Source organism: Acanthopagrus latus, chromosome 1, assembly GCF_904848185.1.
Source record: "Acanthopagrus latus isolate v.2019 chromosome 1, fAcaLat1.1, whole genome shotgun sequence".
NCBI classification, from domain to species: Eukaryota; Metazoa; Chordata; class Actinopteri; order Spariformes; family Sparidae; genus Acanthopagrus; species Acanthopagrus latus.
In genome coordinates this window covers 27,125,673-27,140,367 of record NC_051039.1, presented here as the reverse complement: position 1 = coordinate 27,140,367, position 14,695 = coordinate 27,125,673, and the positions used below count along the sequence as shown (strand labels likewise).

Here is a 14,695-nt window from a genome sequence, read left to right as displayed (position 1 = left end):
ATAACGTTATACTAACAGACAGATGTAAGAGTTGTATCAATCCTCTCTGTGACAAGAAAGCAAATAGGAATATTTTCGAAAATGCCAAAGTTGCGTATGGATATATGATTGACTTGCTGCTCAACAGTCCATCTGACCAGGTGCTCCCTTCCTGTCTGTCTTCACAGGAGCAAGGTGTGGTGGGAATGTCACGGCCACCAGGCGCCATCCCGCCTCCTCACCCTGCTGGTGGCGTGGCCTCAGGGGTGGGACCTAACCAGGGGTCAGGTCCACCTCCAGGATACGTGGGCAACCAGCAGCAGGCAGCCATGATGAAACAGATGATGGCGTTGGAGCAAGAGAAGAGGGTGCAAATGCACATGATGGAGCAGCAGAAGCAGCAGCTCTTCAGAGAGCAGAGACAACAGCAGCAGCAGCAGCTACTGGCCGAACAGGTGAGTCACTGTGTTCATAGCACAAGATTGTGTGATGATGTGGTGAAAAAAACGGCTGTATGATTCATCCATCATGCATTATATTATAATCTGTGTGTGTGTTTCTGTGTGTGTATTGTTTGTTCATACATTACTGTGTAATTGTCTGTGTCTGCAGCTCTAACAAGAGCGGCTCATCCTCTCCTCTTCCTTACTGCTGTCTGGTTGCATGTATAATTACCCTCAACCAGCCCCCTCTTCACTACTTCCTTTTCATCTCTGCATTGTGTGTGTGTGTGTGTGTGCATGTGTATGTGTGTGTTTTTGCCATATGCCGCCTGCTGTGATAATGTGGTGTTTTCTTTTTACTTCTCTCTCTGTGAGGGAATCAAGTGTTAAAGAGTTCTGAACTCTGAAGTCACCACCCACTATGTTGGCTTTAATTGGATCTGCAAAAACATACACAGACACACAAATATAGGTGTCTGAAAGGGAGCACGTCCTGTTGGGGTTTAGTGTATGTTGTTAACTGAATATCTTACCTCCATTTAAATGAGCAACACCTCTGCCGCTTTCAAGCGCATGTTCAGAAGCCACTTTTCATGCTGCAAGGACTCCGACTTGCTGCAAGTTAAGTTTTTCCACCTAATCTTTTTAGAGTATAAGGGCTGCCTTTGATTTTCTGTTTAAACGCTCATCAGTTATGGTGTTAATTGTGTTGGAGAGCACCACGCAGGCAATGTACAACAATACAATCCTGAAAGAACACATCTGCCTCACTTCTGCTAAACCAAACAGCCTTTTGTTCTGTACCAAACGTCTGTCTCACATCGAATATACCAAACATGTCTCATGTACCAAACATCTGTCTCGTCTGCACCAAACATCTGTTTCCCATCAACTGTATCAAACATTTGCCTCCACTGTACTGAACACCTGCCTGATGTCTGCTCTGCTATACCAAACATCTGTCTTTCCACTATTATTGTAAAAATATATCTCCATTGCAACTAAAGTCTGCCTGACATACACACACTGTACCAAAAGTGTATTCTTTACCAAGCAACTGTCTTTTCTGTATCTCACTCCTGCTGCACCAAAACATTTGTCTCACTTGTACTATGGCATTTGTAAAGTGAAAGAAATTATTAATTTCAACAACTATCAAAATGGGAATAGACGTACTCAGAATGTCAGCAATGTTGTGACTTTGACAATGTACTGTATGGAAGTTTACCACACTCACAACACCATGTTAAAGGTGCAAGAATGTGCCAGTAATATCATATAGAGGGAAAAAAGGCTTTATACCGTTGTGTCCAATGCAAGTATTTAATGATACAGAGGTGTTCCCCTATGAAGGTGCAGTGACTAGCTTTGGAGTGAAGACTTCATTGTTGATTTTGTAATTGAATTGAATTATGTTAATACAAATCAGACCCTTTTTCTCGCCTGTATCCCATAATTATAATACCAATTAATTTAAAAAGACATGAAACACATTGACAACCTACATTCTTACAAATTTGTTTGTGTGTGTGTGTGTCTGCGTGCGTGCAGCTCCAACAGCAGCAGCATCTCCCCAGACAGATGGGTCAGGGCCAGAGGAATCCATACCCCCAAGTCAATCAGTACCAAGGTGAGACGCACAAACGCATGTGTTCATGTCATACGTGACACAGTACACATAAAATGAGCAGACACATAAGAATGGCAGCATCCCAATAGACTTACTAATAGACTAGGCAGGACCTGACCTAGATTCTTCTGCATTTTATTGATGACCACATTAGTAAATAGACATTTTTGGTAAACTGCATCTAGTTTTTTGCAGATCATCCAGATGGTTACACAAATAAGACTCACATTCCCACATGCATGTTTGATCTGCAACAAGTATGCTATACATGGTAGCGTGCCAAGACATTTAGCCATTTAACAGATTTTACAGTTTACTGTTGGCCATATTCAGCGACAGATAGACACACAAACACATAAAAACATGTATGCAAACAGCAGCGCTGACTGAACATCACCCTGAAACCAAACCTCATCCTCTCTGTCTGTCTCTGTCAGATACATCAGTTGGCGCTCAGATGCTCTTCAGCCTCTCTCTCTCTCTCTCTCTCTCTCTCTCTCTCTCTCTCTCTCTCTCTCTCTCTCTCTCTCTCTCTCTCTCTCTCTCTGTAAAAAAAAAATATAGAATATTCCTGCTCTGCCTGTTACCACGGCAACTTGTCTGTCCTGGATCCCCCAGAGTTCCGGTGAAGTCAGAGAGATGGATGAGAGGAGGGAAATGGGAGAGGGGGAGAGAGGGTGGAGGCTGGTAACAAGAAGAATAGGTAGATGGTCTGTTCAGTAGAGGGAGAGTTTGGGAAGAGAAAGAGAGAGAGCAAGAGATGAGTGGGTGAGAGGATGATGGAAAGATGAAGAAATACATCGAGAGGGAGGAGGAGAGTCAAGTCGAAAGCCATTTATAGCCATCACAGAGTCTGTCTGCAAGTCTAGGAGATAATGTGGTGAGGAAGAGGGGGCTTCATCATGAAATTCTGGCCTAGAAATATACCTGTTAGTTCAGGTATCCCACAGCGTTTCAGTGATTTGAAAGCAACCAGTGCAACTGCAATCAGAACACAATCACCCACTCTCTACTCGTTTAAATTTACAAGAAGTGATGTGTTGAATAGATGTGGCTTTTTCTTCATGTTACATTACCTCCAACTCTGCTCGCTTCCTACTTACTGACAAGTCTGGAGTGTGTGATCCTCTTCGTTCTGACTCCTCTGTTACAGTTGCAGTCTGATCTGTGAGGTGAGGGATTAGTGGAATGATGTCAGAAGTGGGTGTATTAGAGGATTTAGAGCCATTTCCACGCTAGCAGACCTCCTCAGCTCTGCCACTACCAAGTCTCTAATAGGAAAAAGTGGGGAATTCAAGTGTTAGTGCTTTACAATGTTTAGTTTTATTTTAGTGTGGTATTTGAAGGAAATTGGGAGGGAAGCATTAGTTTCCAGAGTAAACAAGTTGTCACAGAACATAAGTCTTTGCTGCAGAACTGACTTATTAGATTGGTCTTATGTGCCATTTAGTGATTTAAGTAGATTTCGTACACAGGCTCCAAAGCTCTTTACAACAGTCCAGCTCCTTTGTGTTTTCTCTCTCCATATGCCATGTAATTGTTTCCCAACTTCATTACTTCTGTTGTCTGATGTTAACTTCTCTGATTCTTGTCTCCTAGGTCCCCCTCAAGATCTGGCATCCAGGAGCCAGGCTCTCCAGAGCATTCGGGCTGCACGTCTCTTACAACAGCAGCAGCAGAACCAGCAACAGATGGTCCAGATGAGTTCTGTTCAGGGCCAGGGAGGCTCAGTGGGTCCCCAGACTGACATGGGCTTACCCTATGGCAACCAGGGTTCCAGCCAGGGTGCCCTGTATGGGCTCAACCCCTCCATGAGCCAAATGATCCACCAGCAGCAGCACCAGAGCCAAAGTGTCCAAGCCTCGATGGGTCTTCCACCTCAGCACAACCCTGCCGGAGGGCCGCCCCGGCAAGCAGGTGCAGGTCCTGGGGTTGGAGGTATGCCCGGAGGCCCCGGAGGCGGTGGAGCTGGAGGGTATGGAGGACAGGGGATGTTAATGAACTCCATGACCCAGCAACCCCTCAAAGGCCCTCCCAATGCCAAAGCCCAAGCACAGAGACTGCAAAGCATGCTGGGAGCAGGAGGAGGAGGTGGAGGAATGGCAGCGGGTGGCTGGCCGCAGCAGCAAGGACAGAGTCTGCAGGCCATGGGGGGAGGAGTCGGAAGGACTACAGGGGGAGGGGGAGGAGAAATGGTGGGTTTCAGCTCCGCCCAGGGTTATGGGATGCAGCCCGGTCAACCCCCCCGCATGGCCAAGCAACACTTTCAGGGCCCAGGCCAGGGGATGAGCCAGGGAATGGACCCTAGAGTGGGCAACCCAGCGGCTGGTATGGGTGGCCCAATGATGGGCCCTCACATGGGCGGTCAGCCAAGGACCAACCAGCCCCGGCCCATGGTCATGAACCAGGGGATGAACCAGGGGGTGATGGGTCAGGGGATGACTGGGATGGCAGGTTTTGGGCCAGGCCCTGGGGGGCCTGGTATAGGGGCAGGGGGAGGAGGAAGTGGACCCTACGGACCAGGGGGAGTCGGGGTTGGAGGTCAGCCACCGGGCTACCAGAGGACAGCCAATCAGGACATGTCATCCTATGGTTATGGGGGCGGGCCCTCAGGGGGAGGAGCTTTCGGATTGGCCGATGGCTCAGGGGCAGAGCTGGACTCAAGCGATGGTTGGATGGAGGAGTTTTTCCCAAGCCAATAGCCACCGGGGAAACTGGAGAAGAGTTTTTACTGGATGAACTAAACATAAAAGCGGGACAAAATTTAAAACCTGAGAAAGTAAAATAAAAAGGATGACATGATGTGGACTGGCATGTTTTTGTTTTGTAAAACATGAGCAAGATTATAAATGAGTTCTTGTGTTATGTTTTGTGTGTGCAAGTGTATGTGTGTGAGTATGTGAGATGAAGAGCGCGATCATTATGTCTTGTGCATATTAATGAAAAACCAATATAGAGATTAAGAGGTGTGTTTCATTAGTTTCCCTTTTTTTCTCCACGGTTGAATTTTTCTCATGTTCCAGTGTTTGAAAGTGAGCCCCGTTTACACAGCAGCGCTTTGAGCCCAAGCTTCAGCTGGGGCTGATTGAACACCGCAGACTGATGAAGGGGAAGGAAGACTTGTTCTCAAGACAGCAATTTATTTGTGTTTGTGTGTTTGTGCCACCCAGCTCAGTGCTTCACATCTCTCAACTATGTGTGGAGCTGAAGGGAGTAGAAAGCACTCTCAGCGCTCCCATTTCCTCTCTTAGATTTGTCCCCCCCCGTACACACACAAACATGCACACACACAAATCTGTCTCCCTCCTGCTCTCTCACTTTGTTCCTCTCACTTGATCTCTCTCCCTCTCTCCTCCCGTCTTTCCCACCCCCTCTCAAGAGAATCGTTCCTCGCTCTCAACACTCCTCTCTCTGTTTAAATTGTGAACATCAGAACAGAACAAATGATGTTCTTCTATTGTGCCACACAAGCACACTCTGCCCTCTAGTGCTTTTGCTAAGTAATCGACCTGGGTGGCGTTTTGGGGGGTGTTCGTTTCCTGTGCATGGCTGTGGATGACGGGTATGCATGTAGAGGAAGACAGAGAGAGTGAAAAGCAGAGAAAGAGGGACAGAATAGGCAGCTAAAGCAAGCGCTAAAACTCAAAAGCTAATGCACACACACACGTATACAAACCAACAAACAGACAAACAAACATCAGCCCGGGAGGATGAGCGGATGTGTGAGAGGCAGCTAACGGAGCTAATGTTGCAGTAAATTTTCTGCCTGTGTGACACAAACCACATCACATACATCAGGCTAACACAAAGCAAAACGATCGCTGGGCACTGAATGTATTCAAGCACCACAAGTGACTTCTTTTTAAGGAAAAAAAAAAGCTCATTAGAAGCCCACCCACATGGTTTTGTTTGTTGCTGTGTTTTATCTCTAACAATGATGCTGGTTGTGTCTTTGTCGATTAAAAGGAAAGGAAAAAAAGTTCAAATTAGCCTTCTTTTAGTTTGTGTTGTCTTTTGAAAATCTGTTTGTCCTCCAGTCGCAGCACAGCCTCCCCTCCCATTGTGACACAGCTAGTTGTCAATCACCGTGGCCCTGCTTTACATTGTGGCTTTTCTTGTACCGCAGCTATAAAACGCCCTCGCTCCAAACTAGAACGTAACTGTGCTATACTGTAACACTACTGTGAAGAAATACGAGTTGTCCCCTTCCAGCGCTTTACTAGGAAAATGAACCACTGCTAAGCCTTGAGTTTATTTCATAGACAGTAGAGAAACTTCAGACGTCTGGCTTAAAGGGTGACGCCAGTTAGCGCCAGTTAGCATCAAAACAATCAGTGCTTCCACTGAAGTCAGTGTCTCCCCTTCTCTGAGCTTACTAGCATACTGTAGGCTTTCCTCCAGGGCCTTATGGCTTTAATCCATTATCAACAAGCTGTCCACTCTTTTGCCCTAATGGTTGAGTAATAAATATGTGTCAAATAGGTTTTAATACAGTAGTTGTTGGTAACACCTTACTTCTCTAACTGTTTTGTAATCTTGGTTAAAAGATGAATGAAAGCGTGTTTGTATGTGCATTACTTTGTATTTAGCTCATCAGAGTGAAAGGTTGGAGGATGATGCTGTAATCAACAAACCAAAAAGCCTTCTTCTCTGTAAACTTAACTCCTTGCCATCAATGCATTTGTTCTTATGGTTGTTGATGTTGTATAATCCAACCCTTTAAAGCAAACTTTAACCACCCATCATCCTGTAAGCGTTGCTGCATTTGGTAGCACCCACAAATGAGGTTCTGTACTTTGATTTTGTCATGTTTGGGGGGGCAGGGGTTAGAAGTCCTTCCACCTCACTGTTTGGAGTCTGAAAGTCAATGGCAGACAGGTGTTCGGGGTTGTTTTATCCGGGGGGAGATGGTCAAATAAATGAAAAACGCTCTCTGATTGTTTGAGCCTTCCTTGTGCAGGAAATGCAGTGGAGCAGTCACCGCTTCAATGGCTCCACTGCTCATGCTTCCAAAACTTAAATGTCGCTCCAGCACTCCAGGCAGGCTCAAATCACAGCTCAGAGTACTTGACCAGTGAAATGGAGGCGGTGTGTAGGAAAACACCTGATGACTACCACTCCAAACTGGAGATGGGAAGGTAAAGAAACACTTCTGGGTCAGTGTTAAGGTCACAGCCTTTGTGATCTTTTAGTCTTCTTCAAAGTAAAGGGTTCATGATTTGGTTTGAAATCCCTTCTGGAAGAGAAAGGAAGCTTCCTCCAAATATCATTATGTACCGGGACCAAGTCTGTAGACAACATTTTAACAAAAATGGTTGTTGTTGATGTTCTTTGTTTTATTTTATTTGTTTTTTTTACTGGTGCTGACATATATGTGATTATGAGAAAAAGTATATAAAAGATAATGGCTATTTGTAAATATGTTTTTACAGGTTTAAATACATCAGATAATACAGTCTCTACTCTGTAAAGAATTTACTGTTTGTTGGAAAATAGAGAAGTATTTTTATTTTGAAGTTTTTTGGTTTCACGTTTAACCCATCTGAGCTATGCCATTGCACTTCAGACAATGTCTTACTACTAATTTGTATTGTAAACCTCCTCTCTTTTTTGGAATTTTTTTCATTTGTTTTTTTTCTAGTTTGAGATTTGACTCTGTTCTTAAGCAGTGCTTATTTCTTTTTATCCTGTACAGAATTCTGAAATGTTAACAAAAGAGAATTACAAAAGACTTTTTTTTTGTTTGTTTTTCAAAAAGATACAATAAAGAGAGAATGTTCTCGCTGATCATATTAAATGAAAGGTTGTTGTTCATTGGGTTTATTTGTCTATAGCGCAAAACTGACAGAAAGTGGTAGAAGGTTAACAGATGCTAGCTGGCTAAGATACAATCACTCTGAAGGTATTAGATTGGTTAACATATGTAGAACTTGTTAAATAATTTAATCTACAACATGTCAAGGATGATACAATAGCACCAAGTTATAAATATTTCCATTGTGAAAACAACACACCAGCGCTTAAATATGAAGATAACGTGATGAAGTAAGCTGTCTACCAAGTATGACTAGCTAGCTTACTTTAGCCTGCTGACTAAAACAATTAAGCTACTGTTACGTTGAGTTTATACAGCGTAACTACAGCAGTAGCCTACAGCACAGTGTATGGCTGATTAACAGAACATCCACTGATGACAGCTTGAATGTGTTGCTAGCTGAAAATGCTGGTGCTCAGTGTGTTGAGTCCAAACACTTTCCAGTGAAAATAGATTACACTGCTCCAAATGTTGCCAAATGACAGCATGCCACCATTTGCATATTGATTACATCATTTTACCATTGATTGCCTAAAGCTTAGTGTCGCTTGCAGTGAGGTATACATTACTGGTCGGTGTCTTCCTGCCACAATGGCCACACGCACACCCATAACCCAACACATGTCAACTCCTTCATCAATGCTTTCTCTGAACAGCATACATGAGAATGAATTACAGCGTCCTGATTTTTTTCTTAAATACCTCATGTGTAGCTCTTTCGTAATTAAATTTGCTAAGAGGGTGTGAAAAGTCACCAAAATAGCAACAGTGATGGAACTGTAGTTCCTCCAATGGCCACTTGAGGCCCTAACCCTAACCCTCAATATCTGCAAGACCTCACCTTGCCTCACTTGAGTAACTTAGGGCTAAAAGTTACTCATAACTAAGTGTGCATATGCTTTTGAGAGACAGCTAGCCACTAGGTGTCTAGCTAGCTGTCAGCTACCAGGCTTCATTCATCCTACCTCGGCTCCACCATGCTCCACCTCTGTGCCAATATTTATATTGGCAGCGGGGGAGAGTAAGCAGAGTCGGGTATCACAAAGACGGCGACAGCGGGAGCGACCATGCTGAGCTTCATAACGGTTCTTCAGAAAGCAATGGGTGACGTCACAGAGACTATGTCCGTGTTCTTCCAATGTGTGGTCAAGCCACCAGTGTTGTTACTTCAGTTAGCTAGCTGCACATAACCTCACCAGTGTCCTTCGATATTACACAAACATTCCCACAAATTGGACATGCTTGGACATGCCCATATTATTAACATAGGCCTATATACAGGCAATGTTGTGATGGAAAGGAAATGTGGGAGAAAAGTTTGAAGTTTTCCTTGATTTTATGAATTAGGGAGTGGGTACTGTCACTGTGTGCGCTCAGTAAACAGCGACGCTGCGTCTGCGAACACACAACAACATAAATACTCACCCGTTTAGCTGACAACCAGTAATCTCATTTCGTTTCAGGGTCACAAGACTGACTGAGACAAATGTACACACATTCATGTAGCGCCTAGAAACCAGACTGACTAACTGCTGCAGTAATGTTTTGTCTAACAGACCTGATTTGCATAATTAGACTTGCATATGCTAAAGAGCAGAGCCTTAATTCTGTCTGGCAGTAACAGTGACGATGAATCATGGGCTCCCTGTTGGTGTCAGCAGACAGACAGACAGACAGACCACATGCAGGGACGGGACCTTTTTGTGATAATTTGTCTTTTCGTCAATCGGCTTCTTTCAACCTCACTCCTCCTCATCCTCTGGAAGCCACGCCCCCTTTCTTCATCACTCCTCTTCGACCACCTTCCTCTACCTCTTCAGCTTGTATTCCAGCTACATCTTTCCTTTTCCACTCTCCCTGGCTGCCGTGTTTCTCTCCGACTCTCTACCCCCCACTAACCAGCACCACACACACACACGCACAAACACACACTCATCCACCACACTCCTGCTTCCCAGCTGACAGTGATAAATGGAGACTAACAGAGATGACAACATCATTACTCATGTTCAGTAGCGACACCACCTAGGACAGAGAAAAATGAGAGGAAGAGGGAGGATGAAGGACAGGACAGGAGGAAGATGGGGAGTGAATGGTGGGGGGGGCTGCAGTTGGAGGTGTTTGCTACGATCCACCCTCAAGCACGCACCTGAACATCTCCCGAGAGCACGATGTTGAGGTGTTCATTACTGCTGTGAAAAAAGTAGAGCAACTGTTGATAGTACGGCCAGCCCGGATTTAAACTGATCGGTTTCCTACGCAAATCCAATCAGACAGGAGTCGCCGCAGGGCTGTGAGATACACCAGTTTCTCTTTATCACTGAATCTGCCGCTTCATTTCATTAATCACTTATTGTAGAACATGTCAAAAATAATGATAAATGCTTATCGCACATGTCCAGGTTTTCAAGGAATATTTCTCCCAACACACAAAAACACATACATTACATTTTGTTAGATGTATTTATGAATTATGTGTGAATTTACTTATCATATATTAATTAATTATCATATATTTATGATGAAAATGTGACTCCACTTCACCTTTGGGAGGCTACAAGCAGCATGTGTTCTGTGTTTTCTACTTGATTAATCACTAAAATGATTCAGTCTGATAATTAGAATTCGTATGTCAGGCAAGAGCAGCAAGGTGAATATTAAAGGTCCGGCGTGTAGGATTTATTGGCACAACTGCAAAACAGTGTTCAGCAGCTTCGCACAGCCATCGAAGAACAGTGGACCACCCAGACACCATCGCAGTGACGCTCCCTGATGGCAGTGCACCCGTCAGCAGGTCAGTTCACCCTGCCACACCACAACACTCACTCTGGAATGGCTCTAGAACCTGGCCTTCAAATTCCCCACACCCAGATCCGATCGAGAATCCACTATTGAATGTCCTAGTATACTGTTGAGCAGTTACTACAATATCAGCTTACGGTTCAACACTAATAGGACATGATGCAATACATGTGATGTGTATTTAGTATTCATGCCTCCTGGTCTTGCTTCCTTTACTCTCTCACTTCCAATACGAACACATTTACACTCAAAAACCTGCTTAGCGGCTGTAATGTATGGATTTGGGGCACACTGTTAATCTAGAATGTGTCAAAACATGCTAACATTTGATAATTAGCACAAATTCCATCTGACGTTCATGGAAATGTCATGGCTTTTGTTGGTATTTTGGTCATAATCAGCACCTGGTGGACTGAAATGTTTACCTGAGGATGCCAAGATAAGGGATCACCAAAGCGATGACACTTCATCATGAACCAAATATTAAACGCAGTCCAATCCAGTCATTTTCATCGTGGAGCTAGAGGATCGCCAAAGTCCTCATCCTCTAACATGAATGTCAGTAGCATATTTCTCAGCGATCCATCCAGTAAACATTGACATGTTTTAGTCTGGACCGAGGAACTGAGCCAGCCAACCGACGTTCACCAGGGTGGCTACAAGGCTACAAGATAAATCACACATTTGCAGCGCAAAAGTGACGCTGTGGACGTCTGCAGCAAAAACACATAACTTCACTCTTTTCCTCATGGCACAGGGGCTGGTGGTAGGTAGAAAGCTTTGTGAACACACACACGCACACACATACACACAACTGTCTTTCTTGCTCCTCAGTGCTCAGGAGATTGTCAGCAGCGCCGACATGGAGCCAGCCACAAGTCCAAGTTAATGACAGCCAGTTTCCTTCCCGTCGCCAAACACTTACTTACACACACGCACACACCAGCAGCCTTACACACACTCCGGAGGAACCGTTATGGGCTCTAATCAGAGCGACAAATGGTGTGTCACAAAGAGTGGGAGATGAGTTAGAAGAATCATTCACTCTCTCTCCCTCTCAGAGAGCAATAATGTGAAGAAATGTAGCTGCAGAAATGTGGAGGGGAAAGACATATAGAGGGAGAGGGAGAGAGAGAGAGAGAGCAGGGGATGGGATAGTGTGGAGTGAGATGGAGGGCAGTGTGTGTGTGTGTGTGTGTGTGTGGTGTCAAGTTGATGAATGTGGTAGCAGGAGCCATTGTGGTGGTGGAGGAGTAGGAGGCCACCAGATAACAGCAGAGCAAGGCCTAAGCTGTCTTGCACCATGAATAAAACACCATGAAAATCTCTCTGTCTCTCTCTCACACACGCACACACACACACACACACACACACACATATTTCTAATTACCTTTGGATGACTCTATCATTCTGTTTCATTGAGTTATTTAAATGGTAAATATCAGGCTGTGGGAGAAGTGCTCTGTATTCTGCCCCCAGCCTGTTTAAGATAACCTGCGTATGTATGTTACACACTCACACACACACACACACACACACACACACACACACACACACACACACACACACTTAGTGAAGTGTCCTAAAGTAGTGCAAAGTTTGCTTGTTGGCAAATTACAAGCAACAAATTGTTTGGTTGTGAGCAGTGATGAGGTTTCGCTGCTTTTCTTTCTATATGGCGCCCTCTGGTGGACGCTGACGGGAGCTGGCGCTTCGTCCTGCTCACTCCACTGCTACATTTTTTTTTTTTTTTTATCAGTGGCATTTAGCAATCACTTTTGTCCAAAGTGACTTACAGTAATTACATTCATATGCTGATAGCGGTGGCTGCCATGCAAGGTGCCGAACAGCACATCAGGATCAATTTGGGGTTCGGTATCTTGCCCGAGGACACTTCAGCATGCAAGCCATGCGTATCGAACCAGTGACCTTCCAACAACGAGACACAGACTCTACCCCGAGCCACAGCTGCCACTCCAGACCCACCTTATAGTCTAGCAGCAGAGTTTAGTGTGGGGCGATGAAGCTGTAGATACAAATGTTAGACCACGCCTCAACATGAAGTCTTTAGATGTCACATTGTACAGTTTACCCTGCGCAGTTAATCAGTACTTTAGCTCATCACAAGAAATTTCAAAAAAACGGATTGAAATTTTCCCAATAATGATCAACTGACAAACTTGTGTCTCCTTCCTAATGTGTGGTAAACCATTTTACTAGTTTACTCGTCACAGTGAGTGCTTCTCAGCCTGAACACAGATGGATAATCCCTGTATCCCTGGACGAGATCACCAAAATCTGAGTAATTACACCATATTCACACTGCACCCATTTACCTCTGATGTCACACCCAAGGATGAAAGCTCAAATGCTGGGAAAATGTTATTCTGCGGTTCCATGTTTTAAGCTGTTTAAACTCAGAGAATTGGAAATACTCTTAGCATTTAGCAATTTATCGGTAATTCAAGGGATGATGAATAGTGTCTTCTCAGTTGCTGATCAGTCAGGCTGCAGTGGAATGACAATGAAATGACGTTAGAGCTCTCCACCCTGAGCGTGGCGTCTGGGGTAAATGGCCACTGTGTGAAAATTGTCGCTGACCCTGTTGCTGTTATAGTGACGTCATCAGGGTTATTTCCGCATGGCCTGGAGACTAGGTGCTCTGACCCACCAGGCCGAGAGCGTGTGTGGTCTAAGCTGCACCACTGGCACTCGTCGTTTGTTGTCAGTGGCTTTTGGTCACCAACAAGCGAGTGCCATCTTGTCCCACTTTATTCAAAAGAAGGTGAACATCTCTCCAGCTGATAGCTCCAAAACTCAGTGACTTACTCCAAAACAATCTAGATGGATAAATAGAACACAAGGTAAATGTTCTTGATTTTAGGATGAACTGTCCCTTTGACAGGGTGGTCTGATTCTCAGAGTGCTGAAACTCTCAGTAACACACTCAATACATTTTGAGCTGTCTTATATACAACTGAGCTGTCAGCCACTGAGTAGATGTCGAGCTGACTGCTGTGCAGATGTCGTGGCAGTCCTTACGGTGGACTCCAGGATATTCTGTGAACAAGACGTCACTGATCTCAGCCTTTTTCACCGCAGTACTGTGTAATTTTTCGTTCTTTAAGACAATCTCTGATTCCTCAGTCCAGCCTTTTCTTTGCATTTAGGACTATGTAATAAAGGAGCTCTCAGATCACTCTTCACTCTTCATTTGGCCTCCATTTGCTTTGTGCACTGTTTTTGTAGGTGGAGGTCATTATTATCGTCATTAGCAGTGGCTCCAACACGGCCCTCTGTATGTGGACACCTGTGCATTACACCAATACGCCAATACTGAGCTTGTGATTGAAAAACCATCTACAAGGTCTGTCTGCAGGACAGCTGAGTTCTTTCACACCAAAAGGAAAAAAACATTTCTTAAAGGACCTGACTCGGACATGTTGAAACAGAAGAGGGCCTCGCCCCAATGACTGCCACATTTTTGGTAGAACAGTGTTTTCTCAAATGTAACCATGTACTGTAGCATCACAATTTAAGAAGGAAGATTTTAAACTAAACACAGCCCTGGATATACCCTTTTGGCCGATAGAGAGGGGAAACGTGGAAGATTTTCTGGCATGGTGATTCAGAGGAGTTACAATTAGCACAGTTTTAATCCAATAATCCAGATGATTGAAACGTTGTTCTCAACCCTCACACTGTCAAAGATTTTCAAGCAGACATCACTGTGGCAAAAGCTGCAACTTATTTTTCTATTTCTTTATCATACTGATGTGTTAACTTATGTGCTTGATATCTAAAATACCTTATATATTTAGATTAAGAATAAAGAGACTGTAATGTCTCATATGTCACTCCAAAACAAGTACTTTAATACTTCCTCTCCCATTGTATACTATGATATTATAAATATATATCTATATTCACAAGGCAAAGACAGGCAGACAACATTTACATCGACAAGTTCACACTATTCAGTACATGCAACAAGGGATGGGTGAGGGCTGGAGGCTTTGTTTTGGG

At 44.3% G+C, this 14,695-nt stretch overlaps 1 protein-coding gene across 1 annotated transcript in view; it reads left to right on the top strand.

Annotated features, from left to right (window-relative positions):
- Positions 1 to 4,917, top strand: part of maml3 (mastermind-like transcriptional coactivator 3) — a 102,923-nt gene extending 98,006 nt beyond the window's left edge. The window contains exons 4-6 of the mRNA XM_037098667.1: positions 168 to 434; positions 1,974 to 2,052; positions 3,652 to 4,917. Coding sequence (XP_036954562.1) covers positions 168 to 434; positions 1,974 to 2,052; positions 3,652 to 4,754 — 1,449 coding nt within the window. The 3' untranslated portion in view covers positions 4,755 to 4,917. The remainder of the gene's footprint in view (positions 1 to 167; positions 435 to 1,973; positions 2,053 to 3,651) is intronic.
- The last annotated feature ends 9,778 nt before the right edge of the window (positions 4,918 to 14,695 follow it).